This window comes from Danio aesculapii, chromosome 9, assembly GCF_903798145.1.
Source record: "Danio aesculapii chromosome 9, fDanAes4.1, whole genome shotgun sequence".
NCBI classification, from domain to species: domain Eukaryota; kingdom Metazoa; phylum Chordata; class Actinopteri; order Cypriniformes; family Danionidae; genus Danio; species Danio aesculapii.
The window spans coordinates 24,539,214-24,560,006 of NC_079443.1; the positions used below are offsets into that span (position 1 = coordinate 24,539,214).

Here is a 20,793-nt window from a genome sequence, read left to right on the forward strand (position 1 = left end):
ACACAAATGAGGGTTAATATGAATAATCACTAAACTATATGCATGTATTTGATCATTAAAGTGCTCACATTAAGATGGCGTTAGATGTGTGTGCTCTGCTCGTGTGTGCTCTGCTGCTTTTAAAAATATGAATGATTTGTTTTTACATCAATGAATGATGCGCATCCTGTGCTGCAAAAGGTACATTACAGTACATGCTTTTAGTCATTTTCACATGGAACTGAGCTTTGCAGAGCAACAAATGTGTACAACTGGAAAGGGGGCGGTATATGATGGAATAATCGTTTATCTCGATTAATGCTTTTTCATAATCGCTAGAAGCCAAAATCAAAATCGACACCGGATTTTTGATTAATTGCACAGCACTAGTATTTATAGTGGCTTAGGAATGGTCTGATTGGTGAATGATAAATTGAATAATGCGGGACCGGCTGCAAGCAATCATAAGCACGCGATCCTCTCGAAATTAGTTTATAAATAAACTTCACTTAGTAAGGAAAAGCATGTCTTGACTTCTTTAATAAAATCATTCAAAATGACTGAAACCTTTCTCAGATGTAAGTAAAACCTGTCATTTCATCAAAATGCTTAAAAAATTTAACTTCATGAAAATGAACAGCAAAAACTTACCAGAATTGTGAGTTCTAATACAGACTCCTATCCATGTGTCACAAAAGAAAAGAAGATTCAACTATGATGCTGCAGCACTGTTTCCATGGGAACAACATTTATATTTAAATTTCTCTTACTTCCAACTCTATAATTATGAGCAATTTTGCTTTGCTGTTGCTTGAGAGATTCTCGTGTGCCTGATGGGAATCATAAGTACAGGAAGAGAGCTGGCAGAGCTCAATATGTAGCATCAATTACTTCCAACTGATAAGAGCTTGTTTTAAAATGTTTGGATAAACGTTCCATTGCAACAAAGGAAACCAAAGACCAGCTAGCAGCCAGCACATGTTTACACAGGTAAAGCTGCTTGATTACAATTTCTCTGTTTTATGGCTGCTGCTTTAAATTTCAGATGCATTTTGAGAAAAGCATCATGGGACAAAATGTGTGACATCATTAATGGTGGTGGGCATGAGTGTTACTGTGTTTGAGCAGGACTCACCTCATCCTGATCCACCATCTGCTGCTTCAGGTCCTCTGCCAGCTGACTGTGCTGGTTGATCTCATCGTCCTGCCAGGAAAGAGAAAAACAGAGACTGAACTGTGAGGCTTGCACTTCCTCATGCACATTTCTAAAGGTTTGCGAGAGGTATTTCTCACCTTGTCGTCAAGCTGCTGATACAGGTCATTGATCAGCTCCTCATACTGGGTTTTCTCTGCATCAGACAGAGGCTCAGGAGGCGGAGCCGAAGTGTCAATTACAGGAGCTGCTTCACAGTTCTTGGATTCTTTATTGCTGTGCTGCTCGTTCACAGGTACAGTCTCACCTGAAGAAGAACACAAGTCAAATACTGTATATCAGTCCAATAGAAGATAATATTATGCATAATAAAACTTGCTACAAGTTTCAAGTGTCTGCAGAATGTGACACTTTCACCCCTTACAGCCCGTAACATTTTTTTTTTCAAGTGTACTATTAGCATAATTAATTTAAACTAAAATTAAAATAAGAAATCCTTTTAGCCTACTTTTTAAGTATTTCTTTGAAATGCACTTTAGGTAGTTTTCAGAAAAATACATAAAATTGCACGTAACTATACTTGAATTATACTGACAGAAAGTACAGTTGAAGTCAAAATTATTAGCCCCCCTTTGAATTTCTTTCCCCTTTTTAAATATTTCCCAAATGATGTTTAACAGAGCAATGAAATTTTCACAGTATGTCTGATAATATTTTTTCTTCTGGAGAAAGTCTTATTTTTTATTTCGGCTAGAATAAAAGCAGTTTTAATATTTTTAAATAACATTTTAAGGCCAAAATCATTAGACTCTTTGAGCTATTTTTTTCGATAGTCTACAGAACAAACCATCAATATATTATAACTTGGCTAATTACCCTAACCTGCCTAGTAAACCTGATTAACCCAATAAAGCCTTTAAATGTCACTTTAAGCTGTATAGAAGTGTCTTGAAAAATATCTAGTAAAAAATATTTACTGTCATCATGGCAAAGATAAAATAAATCAGTTATTAGAGATGAGTTATTAAAACTATTATGTTTAGAAATGTGTTGAAATTTTTCTCTCTCTCCATTAAACAGAAACTGGGGAAATAAATAAACAGGGGGACTAATAATTCAGGGGGGCTAATAATTTTGACTTCAACTGTATTTGGCCAGTACTAGTTCATCGATTAAAAGTATAATTATCGTCTACCTTCACACACAGTACTACAAAAGAAAACTGTTAGTATATTCACAGTATAGTATAGTATAGTATAGTATAGTATAGTATAGTATAGTATAGTATAGTATAGTATAGCATAGCATAGCATAGTATTGTATTGTATAATAGTAGTATAATATAGCATAGTATAGTATAGTATATTGCAGCATAGTATAGTATAATGTAGTATTGAATAGTATAGTAATGTATAGTGTAGTGTAGCGTAGTGTTGTGTAGCATAGCACAGTACAGTACAGTACAGTATAGTGTAGTGTAGTGTAGTATAATATAATATAGTATAGTATGTTCATAGTTTAGTTTATTCAACTTCACATGCAGTACAAATGAAAAACTTATCTGTGCAATATTTAAGGTTCACTGCTGTTATTCTTATGGCACACCTAATGTATACTTTTATATTCTGAACATTATATTCTATATTCTACTTTTATATATATATACTGTACATATATATAACAAAATAACTTACAATAAAAGTTCAAAAATTAGTAGCCCAAATTTATGTTAGGGAAAAATATTAAATAGAATTTTCAAAAATAGCAAAAATCAAGAGAAACAAAAAATATCTACATTAGTTGAAATTGTGTATTTTGCAATTGTAATTTTTTGCAATATTTTTCATGAATTTAAATATATTATATTTCCATTTCTAAATTTGTTTGGTGACTAAACTATTCTTTTAATAAATATATCTGTTTAATAAATCAGTTTTGTTCAAATACACTAATATATATTACCCATATTCACTAAGAAATTGATAAAAATATTCATTTTCAAAATGGGGTGTACTCATACATGCTGAGGACTGTATTTATATATACCTTACTTAACTATACTTCACAAAATGAAAAAAGGTATATTTCTTTTTCATAAGGGAAACAATTTTACATGATGAAAACGGCTCTTTTATAGATGCAGGCAAAATATGCTGCTTTTGTGTTTTACTTGAAATCCAAATTCCTTATATAATAGAGCAAATAAAGACATTGGCTCTGAAATCAATTACAATCTTGCAGACCTGGTGATACAGAGAGATGAGAAAGCTGATTAGATGTATGGGAAAGAACAGCTGCACAAAGAGTTTTTCTCTAGGCTTTGTAGTGCTGAGATGGATGAGAATGGTTGAACTGAGCATCTGTGTGTGTTTTATGTGCTGCAGAGGTGGAGCAAGCTGATAACACTGACACACAGAAAATGCTCTATTCATGGGGATGCAGGAGAGAGAATATTATAATGAGGAACAATTCACAGAAGAGGAAACAAGAAAAGCATTGAACATGCTTGAAGTTGAATATGAAAACATAAATATTACAAGAAAGTGAATACATTCAGCCATATACAGTAGTGTGAATGACCACTAGTGCTTTCAGTAAACATGCATTCACTTAATGACAGGCCTGTCTGTTTAAAGTCATTACATGTTTACTATTTCACAATCTGAGTTATTAGAGCTAATTGGTATTTATCTTTGTCAATTATTGTGGATTTGTGTCATCAGTACACATATGGTTTATATGAAAGCCAATTAGTGTCAGGTTCTCAACGGTATAACAGCATATTTACAAATACTATTGAATAAATTCATTTCCGCTTTGAAAACATCATTGTTTTACTCAAAAACACAAATCAGCTCTGGCCTTAATAAGTTTTAAATAGAGGAAGAAGAAATAATTGCCTCTTCTCCTTTTGGCAATCATTACAGTACTCAAATCTCAAAAGGAAAGCTTTTGTTAAAACGATTACATCAAAAACTGACTGACAACTGACCTCTGCAAATGTGACCCCGGCAAACAAAACGATATATGCATCATCTCAAAACTTTATTCAGTGCTTCAATAAACATAAACAAAAATATACTAGTTCTTGTTTTAAAAATGTCCTATTTTGTTGGAAATAAAGAAAAAAGAAAAGTACAGAAAAAGGAAATATAAAAAATGAAATGTTTCATGCTATGTCTATATATGCGTGGTAAAAGAAAAACGATGCATGTTCAATTTTATTACAGCATATCGTAAAACACGCAGCAATCTATTTAGTTTCAATTTATATCTATGTAAAATTGATTTAGATAATCCTTACACCACACTAATAATGTGGGAGTATGTGATTGGCCAAGGACAGAATAGAAGTCAAGACAACCAACCCAAAGTTTCCGCTACATTCAATCTTCCATGGTGGGACGCCACACCAAAATGTAACAGTAGTAGTGCAGTGCGTTAATTGTTTAACCCTTTAAGGTGACATGCTGACTGACTGACTGACTGACAGGTGTGTGATGTGTGAGGCCAGCAAACATGACGTAGCTTTCAGTAAAGATGAACACAGTTTCCATAATTATACTTTATAGATAAAGATCTATGGCTCTGCATACATCAAACAAAGACTTTATCTTGCTCAAAATTCTGCTCCGTAGGTCTATTGGAGACATTCATAAATATTCTTAGCCAATCTAATAAATGTTGGAGATATACTCACTACATAAACTCACTAAATCTTACTTCAGCAGTGTTTATTTGAGAGCACACAAGATATTCTGAACTCGAGCAGCGTATATTTGAGGGTGTGCAAGAAGTTTTGTGCACGAACAGAGGAAATCGGTGCGCAAGCAAGGAGATTTGCATGCTCGTGTTACATAAATGCGATCTCGACTTGTAATAATGCGCTCATGACATTTGTCATTGAAATAACGCCATAGGTACTTGGCAGATCTGTGTAAAAGGCCTGCCACCACAGCTGGAAAAAATCCTAGAGGAAACACTGTAACCTATATTAAACAAAACAGATATCTGTTTTACATGACTTTTCCAAAACTTTGTGGGTTTTTCTGTTATTCCAAACTTTTTCAGGCCTGGAAAATGCCATGTCAAAATTACATGACTTTTCCAGGTTTTTCATGACCATATGAACCCTGTATATATATATATATATATATATATATATATATATATATATATATATATATATATATATATATATATACATATATATATATATATATATATCTATACATACATATATATATATATATATCTATACATACATATATATATATATATATATATATACATATATATATATATATATATATACATATATATATATATATATATATATATACATATATATATATATATATATATATATATATATATATATATATATATATATATATATATATATATATATATATATATCTATACATACATATACATATACATATATATATATATATATATATATATATATATATATATATATATATATATATATATATATTCATTCATTCATTTTCTTTTCGGCTTAGTCCCTTTATTAATCTGGGGTCACCCCAGCGGAATGAACCGCCAAATTATCCAGCATTTGTTTTATGCAGCAGATGCCCTTCCAGCCGCAACCCATCTCTGGGAAACACATACACACTCATTCACATACACTACGGACAATTTAGCCTACCTAATTCACCTGTACCGCATGTCTTTGGACTGTGGGGGAAATCGGAGCACCCGGAGGAAACCCACGCGAACGCAGGGAGAACATGCAAACTCCACACAGAAACGCCAACTGACCCAGCCGAGGCTCGAACCAATGACCTTCTTGCTGTGAGGTGACAGCACTACCTACTGCACCATTGCGTCATCATATATATATATATATATATATATATATATATATATATATATATATATATATATATATATATATATATATATATATATATATATATATATATATATATATATATATATATATTTATATATTTGTGTATGTGTAAAATAAAACAACATTTCTGTTCTGACAATTAAAATATATGAAATAACTCAGTGATGATACTAACTTTGATTATATTTCAAATAATAAAAAACATCTTGCTTTTCACATACTATATAAACAAGTTTTAAAATAGGCTAATAGGTTATAAACAAAAATGTTTTTTTTAAATAGCCAATGTTCAGTGTTGTGTTTGTATTTATGATTAATTTATGTAGCACCAGTGTCCTGCAAGACATAACATTTAATTTGACATTTTGTATGTCCATACATGTAGAGGAATGACAATAAAGCTCGACTTGACTTGACACTTTTTTGTGTGTCTTCTGTAAATCATGGCAAAAAATGTGTGTTTTTGTTACCTTTCCTCCATCGTTTGAGCTCATTTTCTAGACGCTGAATGATGATTTTCAGATTTCTGGTTTTCTCTTTCTCTTTCTCGTATTTCTTCTTCCATTCCTCAGCTGTGAGCTCCATGTTAACAGAAACTGTGTTTTTGATGGTTTTGGCTCTGTGTGAATAAACAGCAATATATAAATTAATTCTATCCACACATATTAGTTGCCACACAACTGACTAATGTTAACTCCAGTCTTTATAAAGAGTAATCAAATGTGTGGACCTCTGGCCGAACATGAGGGTGGATTTGGTCTCAGCCTCATTATATACAGAGGGAGAGCAGCAGATGACGATGGTTGTTCTGCAGTTTCCACCTAAAGAGTCCTGCAGGATCCTGGTCATTTTACTGTCTCTGTACGGCACATGGGTTTTCTGTCATGACAAAGAGAAGGCAATACATAATTTATAATAAAAAAGGATTGCTTTGGTCTGTTTGAGATGGATAAATGTGGCCTAGATTGTATACACAAGATGAGTAGCATTTCAGAGAGTAAGAGAGGAGGGGAAAAAAAATGGTTGAGCACTTACGGTTCCTTCAGCCAGGGCTGAGATGACGTTCCCCAGAGCAGAGAGAGACTTATTGATATTTTTAGCCTCGTCCAGCACAGATCCTTCAGCTCCAGTTTTACTGACCTGTGAAAGAGAGAAAGTCGGAGGATGAGAGAAAAATAGGAGAGATATTATATCACTCTCCAGTCCATTGTGTAGTTTTATTATGTCAGGGAGTTTGATCTATAAATCCACAAACCACAATCACTGATAATATACAGTATAGAAGGACAAAAAAAATCAGATAATACTCAATTAATTCTAGTTTTAAACTTGGATATGAAGTTTTAGGATTAACTAAAGAAAATTAACTGCATTATTTCCATATTTGTGCAAATATGGTCACTCAATTCAGCAGGTTTAAAATATAACTTATAATATTTGAAGATTTCAAATGCAAAAACTGAAATGTTCTCCTAAAATTAGCATTTTTCTCAGGCTCCAGTGTAGGTTTAGTAATTTCACTTTTATGGCAATGACTAGGTGCTTTTTGTGACCTTTAAAGTGAAATAACTGAACATAAACAGAAAGCTGAGGAAACATTGCCTTTTCACTTCCTGCCAGATCCACCAGGTAGAGTTTTCCACTCAGTTTCTTCTCTGTCTCCACATTTTCTTGCTTAATATTAATGAGGAAAATGCTGTGACTGCGGGAGCTGTGCTCATTCATGTCTGCAACACAATGTAACATCAGAGAACAAGTCAAGATGACAGCACTGTATATTAACTATGTTTGATTCAGGGTTGATGTACAGCATTTTATCAGGGAATATTCACTCACTTGTGACAGCCACATGGCGATTGGCTTTACCCTCGTCAATCACATCCATGACATCCTCTGGACTGGACACAAAGCGCTCCGTGCAACCCTGCAAACAGAAGAGCATTAAAACACACTGTCTGCAAAATGCCTGTAATTAGAAAATTGTGTGCTGTATATCTGCCCTACCTTGACAAAGGGCACCCTGTTCTTATCCTCGTGTACAGCCAGGTTGGTTTTTGAAACTTTAGAATTGGGAAACAAACATAATATTGATACATGAAAACACATTCATATCATTTTAAAACAGAATCTTAACATTTAGGAGAAAAGTGACTGTTTTTTTGCTCTCACCATCAAGCAAGTCTCTGATTTTGTCCAGGTATATTTCAAAATAAGAGACCTGTAGTGAGGGATGTGATTTTTTTGTTAATTAAAATAAAATATTATTTAAAATAATAATAATAAATAATAATAATAAAATAAAATAAAAAATAAATAATTAATAATAATGACTTTATACTTAAAAAATAACTCATTTAAGTGTGTATCAAACAACATCTCAAAGTCACATAGCAAACCAGCATCAATTATATTTGAATAAATTTGCTTAGACTGCTAAGCTTAAGGATTTTTATATTTGGTAATATATGCACATTATTGAAAACAATATGAAATTTAACATTTTCAAAAATCATCACATTTGGCAAACTTCTATAGTGAAAAAGGAAATTTCTGGATTAATTTGAACCAATTCTTGATATCATGTCTATAATTACAAAGTGGGAAAAATATATATATAATTTATATATATAGTGTGTTGATCAGAATAGAGAAAAGTCAAAATTGTGGTCACTCCATCAGCTATTGTGTTATAAACACTCACACTAAAGTGCTAACTATTTTTTCTGTAATGTAGCTTAGTATGATCTTATGTACAGTAAACGTCTTTTTGTTTTTAATAAATTTATGATGATTAACTGATAAAAACAGTGCATTACAGTCTGTGAAGAAGTGCTCTGTACCTTGATATGGAACTCCAGGTTTTCATCCATAGAGTAGATGTGTTCAAAGATGTCCTGGGCGATGCGAGGGATGATGCCCATTAACTGTGCGTTATGAAGCTGCCCCTAAAAGTAACAGATTTGTATTGTTGTTGTTTTTTCAGTGAATTGTTGTGATATTGTTGTTGTTTTTTCAAGAACTGTTTATAGCTTGGTTTACCCATGTAGCCACTATATGGCATGCAATTCCTCAAACACAAAACATGTTAATTGTATTCTGTTATTATCAACACTCGGCTAAATGCAACATCATGAGGAACAATCAGTAATGAACTGTCATAATATTGTCGCTTACCTTGTAAAGCTTTTGTAAAATATATACCTTATGCAAACCATCTTTTAGTATCGTTAAAATATGTATTTAGATACATTAAAATGTAATGTGAGATGCAGCATGTTCAACCTCTAAGTAATTTAAAGGTATAGTTCATCCAAAAATTTAAATTCTGTCATTATTTACCCACCATCCACTTGTTTCAAACCTGTTTGAGTTTCCTTTGTCTATTTAAAAAAAAAGTTACTAGTAGTCTACTAGTTACTAGTAGAACTAGTAGTCTTTGACATCCATAGCTTAAGGGTGAGTAAATGATGTTTAGATTTTCATTTTTGGGTGAACTATCCCTTTAAGCATTTGACATAAAAGACAATGCAGACACATTTATTACATTAATTTAAAAACAAAATGGCCCTAATAGATGTAAAATAATGTTGCCGAAATCAGTCCCTCCTTAATGGAAAAGCTGATTTCTGGCCCTGGGTGTCTGTTTTTGTGCTGAAAAATGAAAACACTAATCATTTGCATGATAATTTGCATGTTTCAATGGTTGCAAAAAGCTATTGGTTTTCACAAACAATTTACAAGCGACTGAATTTATTGACTTTATATTCAAAGCATTTGTGAAAGCACAGGCTGTTTCCAGGGAAACGCCAGCAGTGCAGTGGCATTTTGCAGCTGTTTGGCATTTCAGTCATTTCATGAAAGATGCTGAGAGACATTCATCCACCTCAAGCATTTTATGACACTTTCTCACAGTAGCTATGTGTGCTTAATGTTATTATTTTATTGAACTATAGAAGAGCATGAACTTGAAACCAAATATGATGTGATATGATATAATGGCATAATAGCTCCTTACCTCCATAGTGTGAGTCTTCCCTGATGAGGTTTGGCCATAAGCAAAGATGGTCCCATTATAGCCATCCAGCACATCTGAAAGTGCAAGATTCATGTCCATACGTTTCCTTAAACACATTATATTATAATATCATTTGAATTATTTATGCAAATATGTAATATACCTTTAACGATCTGTTTGGCACAGGTATCATATACTTGTTCTTGTGTTGTGTTTGGAGGAAGGACACGGTCGAAGATATACGGCTTGCCCTAAAAAGACAAGCAAAGTAGTCAAGATACAAGTAATGAATGCGAATTAACAGGTAAAGTAGTCTATCTCTGAAACTAAATGTGACAAGTGTTTAGTTTTAAGCTTTAAAACTCAAAACTAATGGGTTAACTATACAGTGCTCAGCATAAATGTGTACAACCCTTACAGATTTTTCTTTTAAATCAATTTTTCTATTGAATGCTTTGCAATAATATATTAGTTCATATATATTAGATTAGTCAGTACCAAAGCCAAAACTGGAACTAAACAACTTAAGATCACAGTCCACCCAAAAATAAGTACACCCAAATAAACATGTTGGGAAAAATATCAAATAAAATTTTAATAAACAGAACAGGAAAAATCAAGAGAAACATAAAAGATGGAAAATTTAGTTGAAACTTTGTAGTTTGTATTTTGTTTCTTTTTTGCAATAATTAATTTGAATTCTCCATATTTTTCTATTCCTAAAGGTGTTAGGTGGAAAAACTCCTATTCTAATGAATATAATGGTTTAATATCATTATTTTGCTTTAATGCACCAACATTTATTTGCTATATTCACCGAGAAATTGTAAAATTGTAAGGTTTCTATCTCTTTGTGTTATTTTACTTGATAATGGATGAACAAGTTTGTTTTAAATATGTCATATATTTTGGATCTGTGCTTCACATTTGATTTGTGGATTGAATCTGATCACTCTTATAAACCATTCCAGAGCATCTTTCTTTTGCTGACACTGCTAAAAGCAAATGGCTGTTTATGAAGTTCCCCAGAGGACTTCAGTGGAATACATTGGTTTTCAGAACAAATATGAGGGACCTTGTGATTAAAACAGCCCTTCCCCCAACTGCCAGTCAATCTTATTGAGCCCCAACAAATCCCTTTCTTTTGTTTTGATTGTCTGAGCCTGCTGGTGAGCTCTATTCTAGAGACTCTGTAACTGATCAGCGATAATAACTACTCCTCCAAAAAAGAGATAAGTATGTGCACTGAAATGTTATAAAAATATTGTAAAGCATTATTTATAATTAATTTTAAACTAGAAACATGTTGGAACTCTGCTTCTAGTGGCATAGGATTACACGTATGCTAACGTGGTGCATATGATGTGAATTATACTTTTAGCAGTACACGAGTACCACATATGGAGGGCAATCAGAGTCAAAAGTTGTTCACAAAAGTATGTGAAATTTGAATATGGCTGTGTCAGTGTGTTATATTTTGACCATGCCAATTGAATGTTTTCCAATGGTTGGCACATCAGAGGGATGTTTATCCATGAAGGACAGAGCAGGCTAATGGTACATATATGAATATCAAACTTTCTCCTGTTTTCCATGTCAGCAGCTGGGTTTCCACCCTGTGTTAATGCACATTTTGAATTATTTCATAAGAAACGAGTAATGGAAATGATAAATTTCAAAGTAAAATCACTTAATTCGTGAAAAAAAAATGTTTGTGCTTACTTGAGGTGGTTTTGGACTTGTGCGAAAAAAATGGTTAATGCAAATAATGGGAAATGAAGAAGCATTTACTGATTGAACATAACGGACATTACACACACATGACTAATCAGCTGTCTCCATAATTCTTGCCTTGTTTACTGTTGGTTACTAGGTAACCAATACTATAGTCAGCCACTCTAAAGCGGGTCACACACTGGATGCGCTGCTCATCGCCGTGCATATATGACAGTTGGAAGTAATGCATACATTCGCATGTTCTTTAAAATGAAACTATTCAGATGGCGCTCTGTGGTGTGGCAGAAATATGAAATATTTACTTGTTCAAACTACTTATTTAAAATGAGCTGAAACAACCCATAAATTCCACATAAATTTGTTAAAATTGATTTGTGTTGGGACAACATGAATGAATTGTGTGGAACCCTGCATTTTTTACAGTGTATGTTTAGAACTCTTACATGCATGGCGTTGCATGGTGCGGTGCCGATCGGTGCATCCAGTGTGACCCCCTTAACATCTTGCTTTAAATCTCATCCAATTCACATTTGATTTTTTTTTTTTTGAGAACTTTGAAAAGATTCATGTTAGGATGAAAATCCAGCTTGCGTCGTTAATATCGTCAGCTTCATTAGGATTTACATTAGTTTAAAACACCAATACATTTCTTCTAAAAGGTCTAGGGTTAATTTGAGAACTACAGGACCTGGTACTCACAGCACAGTTTCTTGTCATTGAGTTTGTCAGTGCTTTTGCTCTAAGCTCACACTGTGCTCTCTTTTCCTTTTGGCTGACCTGATATATAGTCCATGTGGCTCACATTTCAAACAAGCAGCTCTGGGAAAACACTCTTTACCTGATTTAAACATATCCCCTCTTTTTAATGTTGTTTTTTTTTTTTTTTTTTTTTTGGGTTGATGGGAGGGAGAGTAGGGTGTAAAATGTTTGCTGTGTCAACATGATTATTATTCTGTAACAGTAATCTTCATTCAACTTTTGTCATGTTTGCAGCTTAATGTCGGTTGTGTAAACTATATGGAATTTTATCAAAACTACGTTTGAATTTTATTAAGAAAAGGTATAAAAAATATAACTATAATTATTATTGGTGAGAATATAATGCTGAAATATTTTCAGATATTTTGAGATATTTCTGACTAACATATAAAGTAATACAAAAGAATTATTACCAGTTCATATTATAGTTCTTTTTAATACAATCTACAATTTTACCTAAATACATTCATTCATTCATTTTCTTTTTGGCTTAGTCCCTTTATTAATCTGGGGTCTCCACAGCGGAATGAACCGCCAATTTATCCAGCACATGTTTTACGCAGCGGATGCCCTTCCAGCCACAACCCATCTCTGGGAAACATCCACACACACTTATACACTACGGACAATTTAGCTTACCCAATTCACCTATACTGCATGTCTTTGGACTGTGGGGAAAAACGGAGCACCTGGAGTAAACCCACGTAAACGCTGTTCTTGCTGTGAGGTGACAGCACTACCTACTTCACCAAATAAATAAATAAATAAAAAATAAATAAATAAACAAACAGGCAAGTTTGTTAGTCATTTTACACTGCAAAATCAGCTAACCAAGGTATGAGTTCTAGCATCAATGCTCTGTTTACATGTGCAGACAGAGATCAAGGGGAGCACATGTACTGTTGTCAGCAGTTTTTCCGCATCCTCCATATGCACACAAACAAACACTCCCTTATGGAAAGACCATCCCAGATCCAGCTCTATCCTAAACCTTATTTTAACATCCGTGAGCGTAACTAAGAGATGAAACGATCCCGTATGTGCATCTGCCCTGTTGATTATAAGTGTATGAGGGCTGACAGTGTTCACTCAGACATATGATTCCTCTGTGTGTGTGCTTGATTTGGCAGGTAGGGGTCAAGCGTCCCCGCTGAGACACAAATGAAGGCTGTTGCTCAAACCCAGACCATCACCACGGAAACTACATCTCAGCTCGAAAGACATGCACCGATTGGCTGATAGTCAGCACCTGTCTACTGGCCAATGGGGGAGGAGAACAACGTGTTTGCTAGGAAGAACTGATGACAATTCACCGCTCACATTTTCTTTCAGCAGATCTTTTGTGTGATAAATAGAATCAATACTGCAGATTACATTAATTGATGTAATATATAACAATGAACAATGACTAGAAAATGACTGTCAACAGGCAGATTTTTATTTTAAAGAATCTTGTATATACAGTTGAAGTCAGAATTATTAGCCCCCCTTTGATTTGTTTTTCTTTTTTAAATATTTCCCAAATTATGTTTAACAGAGCAAGGAAAATTTCACAGTATGTCTGATAATATTTTTTCTTCTTGATAAAAGTTTATTTGTTTTATATTTTGGCTAGAATAAAAGCAGTTTTTAATTTTTAAAAAAACATTTTATGGTCAAAATTATTAGCCCCTTTAAGCTTTATTTTTTTTTCAATAGTCTACAGAACAAACCGTCGTTTGACAATAACTTGCCTAATTACCCTAACCTGCCTAGTTAACCTAATTAACCTAATTAAGCCTTTAAACTGCCCTTTAAGCTGTATAAAAATGTCTTGAAAAAAATCTAGTGAAATTAAAAAATCTTCTCTCCGTTACACAGAAATTGGGGAAAAAATAAACAGGGTGGACAAATAATTCTGACTTCGAGTGTATATATATATATATATATATATATATATATATATATATATATATATATATATATATATATATATATATATAGTGAGTCTCTATAAGAAGACATTTCCAATCTTGCGCAGACTTTTAGGTGTACTGTACATTCAAAGACTTTTATCCATGTGCTGCATTCTAAACACTTTCTATTATAATATTCAGAGAAAAGCTGAATGTAAAAGCAGGACACATTTCTTTAAGTCAATAATTTATGCTATTATCTGGGGACCAGCAAGGCTTTTCTAAGAGCTCAGTAATTTTCCACCTTCAATCAAAAATATATAATGCCTATTTACTCAACAAATACTTGAACGAATGAAGGATATTTTTTTCTTTCCATCTCACATGGTTTGTAGTGTAGAAATAGCAAACTTCTAGTTAATCAAAATAATATAAAAATAGATACAGTGCTCTGAATAAATATTGGCTTCCTTAAGAAAAAAAGGTGTTAAAAAATACAAACTAAAAAATACAAACTTTCATTAAGAACAAGCAACGCAACCACAACATTTCTATTGGCACTTTACAGATAGATCAAATATTGCACTAAATCTAAGGGTTCCAGGTGGTGTGTGTAAGGTGATGTCAAAATAAATGAGAAAAAAGAAATTAAGGCAGCCAGAAGGGGGTTTACACAGGCAGCAAGCATGCGCGTGTCCCACAACAATTGTCCCAATCCTCTATGGACATGTTGAAATATTCCAGTAAATCAGGCTAACCGTTCATTGCCAGTCATGGCCTCTCCAATGGCACCTCTGTCACTACGGCAACGTAAATTACAGGCAGGAGCCCCGGGCCTCTTTGTGGCCTTGCAGAGATAATAAGACTTTAACATCCATATTAAACACTGCTGGCCAGACCAACGCTAACAAAACACCAGATCCTGACACATATTGACAGGCTGCAAATGACTAGTGATTTCCCGTGTCTCAAATGGTCTGTGAATCTCCCTTTTTCTGGGGTTTTACAAACACAAAACATTTAACTTGATCACCGCTTTTGGGTTAATTTATTTTTCCTATCCAAATTTTTGCCAAGTTGCTGACTTTTTAGATACATTAGTGGGCATTTTTTTAAACATATCTAAAAACTACTATTACTGCTGCTACTAATAATATATCATCATTTAGTCACATGATATAACAAATGCTAAATTCTACACATTTTTATTTAATTCACATTCAAGATATATTCAAGGTTATATGCAAGGACAAATCATGTAATATCTTCACCATGTTGCCTGTTTTAAATAATAAATAAATAGTCATTTGAAATATACAATTTATGCTGCAGAATATGCTGCCCATTTGAGTCACTAAATAATAACATACCTAATTTAGAAGTTTAATTTTAGGAATTACTACTCACTTAACATTACCGTTTTTCTCAGTCGCTTTGGTACATTTCTCAGATCAGAATTGAAGTTCTCGAAACTACCTGTTCAATCTTCAGATCATTGTGTCAGTTGTGCAGTTTCTCATTCCTTTGAACAAGTTGCAAATTCTTTTGTACATCCATGCAAATGATTATCTGCGATTCACTGATGTTTTCTACATTATCAATTGCTTGTGTTATGTTGATCTAAATTGATTTTTTGGTCTCGGTTAAGTAGTCTCACCTCCCACTTAATTGCTTGTTCATGGCATAAGTCTTCACATGCAAAATGGCTGAATAAGCTGTCATAATATTGTCACAACACATTTTTCTATATATTTCCATTAAACTTTTTTACTAAATCTGTCTACAGTTGGTACATCTCTCCCTGGTGAATCTTGACTTTTTCAAATAAAGGTGTGTCTCACATTTCTATTTTTGATTTTTTTTTTTTTCTTTGTGCTATGCAGTGCTGTCTTTTCCTTCCTATCTGTCAACAACTGCAACAGTACAAACAGAAAATAAATAAATAAATTAGCCATAGTTTATATCAGAACAGCCCTCCAGAGTACACTGTTATATTGACAACATGACTAAGTAATTTGACTGTCTTATCCACACTCAATGACAGCAGCACTGACACATTAATTGACACAGAAATGTAGCTTTGAGAGAAGAATTAAGGATTTTGAGCAGGAGTCTGGCTTTTGCAGGTAACCCATGATGTTTTGATATATGTACGCATTGTTTTGAGGAACGCACTTACTGTTTTGCAAATTTAAATTCTGGTCTGAGAAATGTACTAAAGCGACTGATAAAAACTGTAAAAGGATGTTACACACAACAGTCTTTTTAAATAACAAAAAAATACCATGTAAATATATTAATTCCTTCAAAAACTTTGCTTTTTTCATTTAAATTTTCACAAATTATTCTATTAAATTAATTGAGGGGCCGCACAGTGGTGCAGTGGGTAGCACGATCGCCTCACAGCAAGAAGGTCGCTGGTTTGAGCCTCGGCTGTGTCAGTTGGCATTTCTGTGTGGAGTTTGCATGTTCTCCCTGTGTTGGCGTGGGTTTCCTCAGGGTGATCCAATTTAATATTAATTGATTAATTAATATTAAGATTAATAAAGGGACTAAGCTGAAACGAAAATGAATGAAGAAAGGAAATTAATTTACTAAATCTGAATTATTTTATTAAATTAGCGTGCAAAAATAATTTATACTTAACTTAGAAATAATAATAATAATAATAATAATAATAATAGAATGCTACTATTATTATTTTAACAACAAAATATGTAATAATAAATACTTGAAATTAAGTATTAATTACATTAATATTTTAAATAATTCTTCATATCTTACATTCCATTTCCAGTACATTTACATTTTCATCAATAATTCAGATGCTAATTTACAAGTGCAAATTGAATTGGTGACTCTGTTGAAGTTGGGCTGTATTAATCATAATGGACCAGATAATCTTGTGCAGTATATAAAATTCTTATATTGAATTTGTTTTCTACATTAAATACAGATAGATGGATGGATGGATGGATGGATGGATGGATGGATGGATGGATGGATGGATGGATGGATGGATGGATGGATAGATTTGGTGTAGCTATAGGGGGAGGAGGTGTGAAGTCTCCCTTCCCCCGCAGAGGAATAATTTTACTGACCGTTTACAATCTATTGCGTTAAAGGTATATGATTAGACTTTTTGTGACACTGCAAAAACCCACACTACTAAACAACGGATATTAATGAGATGCAGGTATTTAAATACTGGTGGTAATACATGCACATATATAAGCCAGATCATTTAATATTCCACTTGTATCCTAAAGCCAAACGTCTGGCATTCGGATCATCAGGCTGAGCGGAGACTGCAGGGCACCATTACACACAACTGACGTTAGAAACACAAGTCTAATACCTGCTACGCTTCATTTTCTGTGCAGATTAGGCATGGTTATGTCGATTAGCATTTCAATGGCTGGGATAACACGGGCTATTGTGTTTACACAAGGGATTTCTGGAGGTTTACTGTAAAACATAAAAACCATCAGTGTCTTACTGTGTAGACACTTCGGCTTATTTATAGCAAGTCACACACACCCACACACACACACACAGACTCACATTCCAGATATCAAATGCTCTTTAATTTGATCCCACTAATAAAATATAAACCAAATTAAATGATAAATGAAGGCTATGACATATAATCAGCTTGTATGTTCCAGAATAGCCACAAATAAATCTAATCCTAAAAATTAGAGGCTTACGCATGGATGACAAGCACACGATGACATGCACACATCACGGTTCAAAAACAAAGCAGAAGGTGATTATCGATTATATAGCAGGATTTCCTTCCAGTGTAAATAAATAAAAAAATAAACAACATGATATGAATAAGTGACAATATACCTTATTGTTCAAAAATAAAGGTTACAGAAAAAGGGCGTTTGCAGTTATGCCATAGAATTATTATTTTCATTTGCCCAAAGAATCATATAGAATCAGAACGAATTATAACTTGAAGCAATGAAGATTTAAATAATCTAAGGAATCTTTTGCAGCTTTTGTGGAATGGAACGGTTCCGTGGATGGTGAAAGCTCTTGATGCAACCATAAATGCCATTAAAAAATCTTTATTTTTAAAACTGATGCCATTTTAGTTTACTATTGGGAAAACTGGTAGCCAGGAGCAATTTGGAAGATCATTTGAGATACTGACAACACTAAGGAATATTTTTAGTGATTCATAGCCTTTAAACTCAAATTCACTTTATTCATACAAATTCATTTAACTGAATAAATATTTCAGTTACACTTTAAAATAAAGTGCCTTTTGTTAATATTATTAAACTAAATTAAAATAATCAAAATAAGAAATGTGATTAAATAAAAACTTCAACAAATGTAAATGATTTCAATAATTAGCCAATACAATGCTATCAAATTGAGTTTAGTTATATTGAATATCTTGAATAACATGACATGATTAACTGCATTTAATATTAATAAAACGAATAAATTCTGTAACAAATATATTGCTTATTGATTGGTAAAGTATTAAAGTGATGGTAAAGGTAAAGTGTTACCATGTCAAATGTTTTTGGAATTGTCCTTTTTCCTATTAATGTCAGGTTTTTGGAAGTCTGCTGTTGATCAGTTAGTAATTTACCTACACCACTTGCTATGCTTGTGCTTCGACACATATACTTTTGTTTTAGTAATAGGCTTGTCTGGCAGTTAGATAACTCCAGCACATCACAAGTAAACGCTTCGGTGACTGTGTCCGTCTCAGCAACATCTCTATACTGTAAAGACAGCTTACCGCTATGACCACGGTGTCTTCTCCTTTGAATTTCGGTATGTATTTGTCACCTCTGTTGATTTCCGACTCGTTAAGTGGCCTGAATCGGCACATCACCTTCACACAACATTCAGCCGCGTCCACCATCGTGTATGATCTTGGTTTGATCCGAATAAAGTTTCTCTCGGGTCAGCAGATATGGTCTGCAGAGGAATGCATCAATCAAACAATCAAAATGTCTGGATGCTGCCAGCCGTTCAGCCCGTACGTTCCATCCCCATTGGCTGGGCGAATAAAGGTTTGAAACTGAAAACAAAAATAAAAATACGACTCCCGGACACTGTTTCAAATATCACGAAACCTAGACAACGACTTGTAAATGCGTGTAATAGTTCTGTCGTTGACTTAGGAGCTTTATCCAAGCGCACCTTGATCTTGTGAAGATCATCAGCACCGGACAGTTCCTCCTCCTGCGGCTCCACGCGCTCTGACTGACGGAGGACCAGCGGTGAGGATGGGAAGGATGATGATGATGGTGATGGTGATGACGGGCCGCTCCTTCCACACGCGGTTCTGCTGCCCAACAGCGCCTCTCAGCAGAGCTGCCTAAGACTGCAACAGTAGGTCAATAAAGATCTCAGTCAAAAAATAAAAAATACCAGGCATAATAAAAACATTAATGAAAATCCATTTCTATGAAATTAATTTTAAATAGTATTCTCACATATGTGACATGGAGATTTACATAGCACAAACATGCAGCAATACATCTGACCAAAGCAAGCACACATATATCCACAGTAAAACCACATATATCTAAAAGTCCAAATAGACTAATGTGTGGAAACAAATGATCAAAACAGGCATTTTTGTTTTTTAAGAGTTTCTGTTTTTTCAAATACATGGCAAATTAGACATTTTCTTATCTATCTATCTATCTATCTATCTATCTATCTATCTATCTATCTATCTATCTATCTATCTATCTATCTATCTATCTATCCGTCCGTCCGTCCGTCCGTCCGTCCGTCCATCCATCCATCCATCCATCCAGACCCAGATGTTAAAAATTGATAAGTGGCCCATATTTAAAATACATACAAATTACTTTTGAGTAGAAAATTTCCATTTTTCTGTTTGCATATTCTAATGCCTTCATAATCCAGAAAATTCCAGTTTAATCCAGGAAACAATCATGATTAATTATTTGAATTAATTAATCTATTTTATTCTGTGTGTTGCAAAACAACAGAATTTAATCTACATTATATATATTTTATTAACCAAATTTTACAGTTTATACTAACCATACTAACCATTATCATTAATAATTCACCTAAAGCATCATTCTTTATGGGTTTATCAATTTCACTGCAGTCATGCATGGGGTATATCTGGCCCAGTTTTGGTTATTAACTTGGCCAAGACTTGGTCCAGATATGGTCTATGTTTGGCCCTTGTATGGAAGCCAGACTTGGTCCGGTCATGTACCGTAATTCACTGCTGCATGTGGGCCAAGCAAAAGCTTAGTGTGTAGGCCAGAGCTGGGCCAGAGAAATTTTGCTATCTGGTATACTGTTTGAGCAATAAGAGTTAGGTAATGAATCAGAATTTGACCCCACT

The 20,793-nt window shown here is 33.6% G+C and overlaps 1 protein-coding gene across 1 annotated transcript in view; it reads right to left on the reverse strand.

Moving 5' to 3' along the window:
* Window positions 1–19,645, reverse strand: part of kif5c (kinesin family member 5C) — a 32,904-nt gene extending 13,259 nt beyond the window's left edge. The window contains exons 1-13 of the mRNA XM_056465998.1: window positions 19,192–19,645; window positions 10,196–10,283; window positions 10,033–10,106; window positions 8,858–8,962; window positions 8,187–8,235; window positions 8,022–8,077; window positions 7,854–7,941; window positions 7,620–7,744; window positions 7,053–7,157; window positions 6,748–6,896; window positions 6,488–6,636; window positions 1,273–1,439; window positions 1,115–1,183 (exon numbers count right to left, since the gene is read on the reverse strand). Coding sequence (XP_056321973.1) covers window positions 1,115–1,183; window positions 1,273–1,439; window positions 6,488–6,636; window positions 6,748–6,896; window positions 7,053–7,157; window positions 7,620–7,744; window positions 7,854–7,941; window positions 8,022–8,077; window positions 8,187–8,235; window positions 8,858–8,962; window positions 10,033–10,106; window positions 10,196–10,283; window positions 19,192–19,317 — 1,350 coding nt within the window. The 5' untranslated portion in view covers window positions 19,318–19,645. The remainder of the gene's footprint in view (window positions 1–1,114; window positions 1,184–1,272; window positions 1,440–6,487; window positions 6,637–6,747; window positions 6,897–7,052; window positions 7,158–7,619; window positions 7,745–7,853; window positions 7,942–8,021; window positions 8,078–8,186; window positions 8,236–8,857; window positions 8,963–10,032; window positions 10,107–10,195; window positions 10,284–19,191) is intronic.
* Between the last annotated feature and the right edge of the window lie 1,148 nt (window positions 19,646–20,793).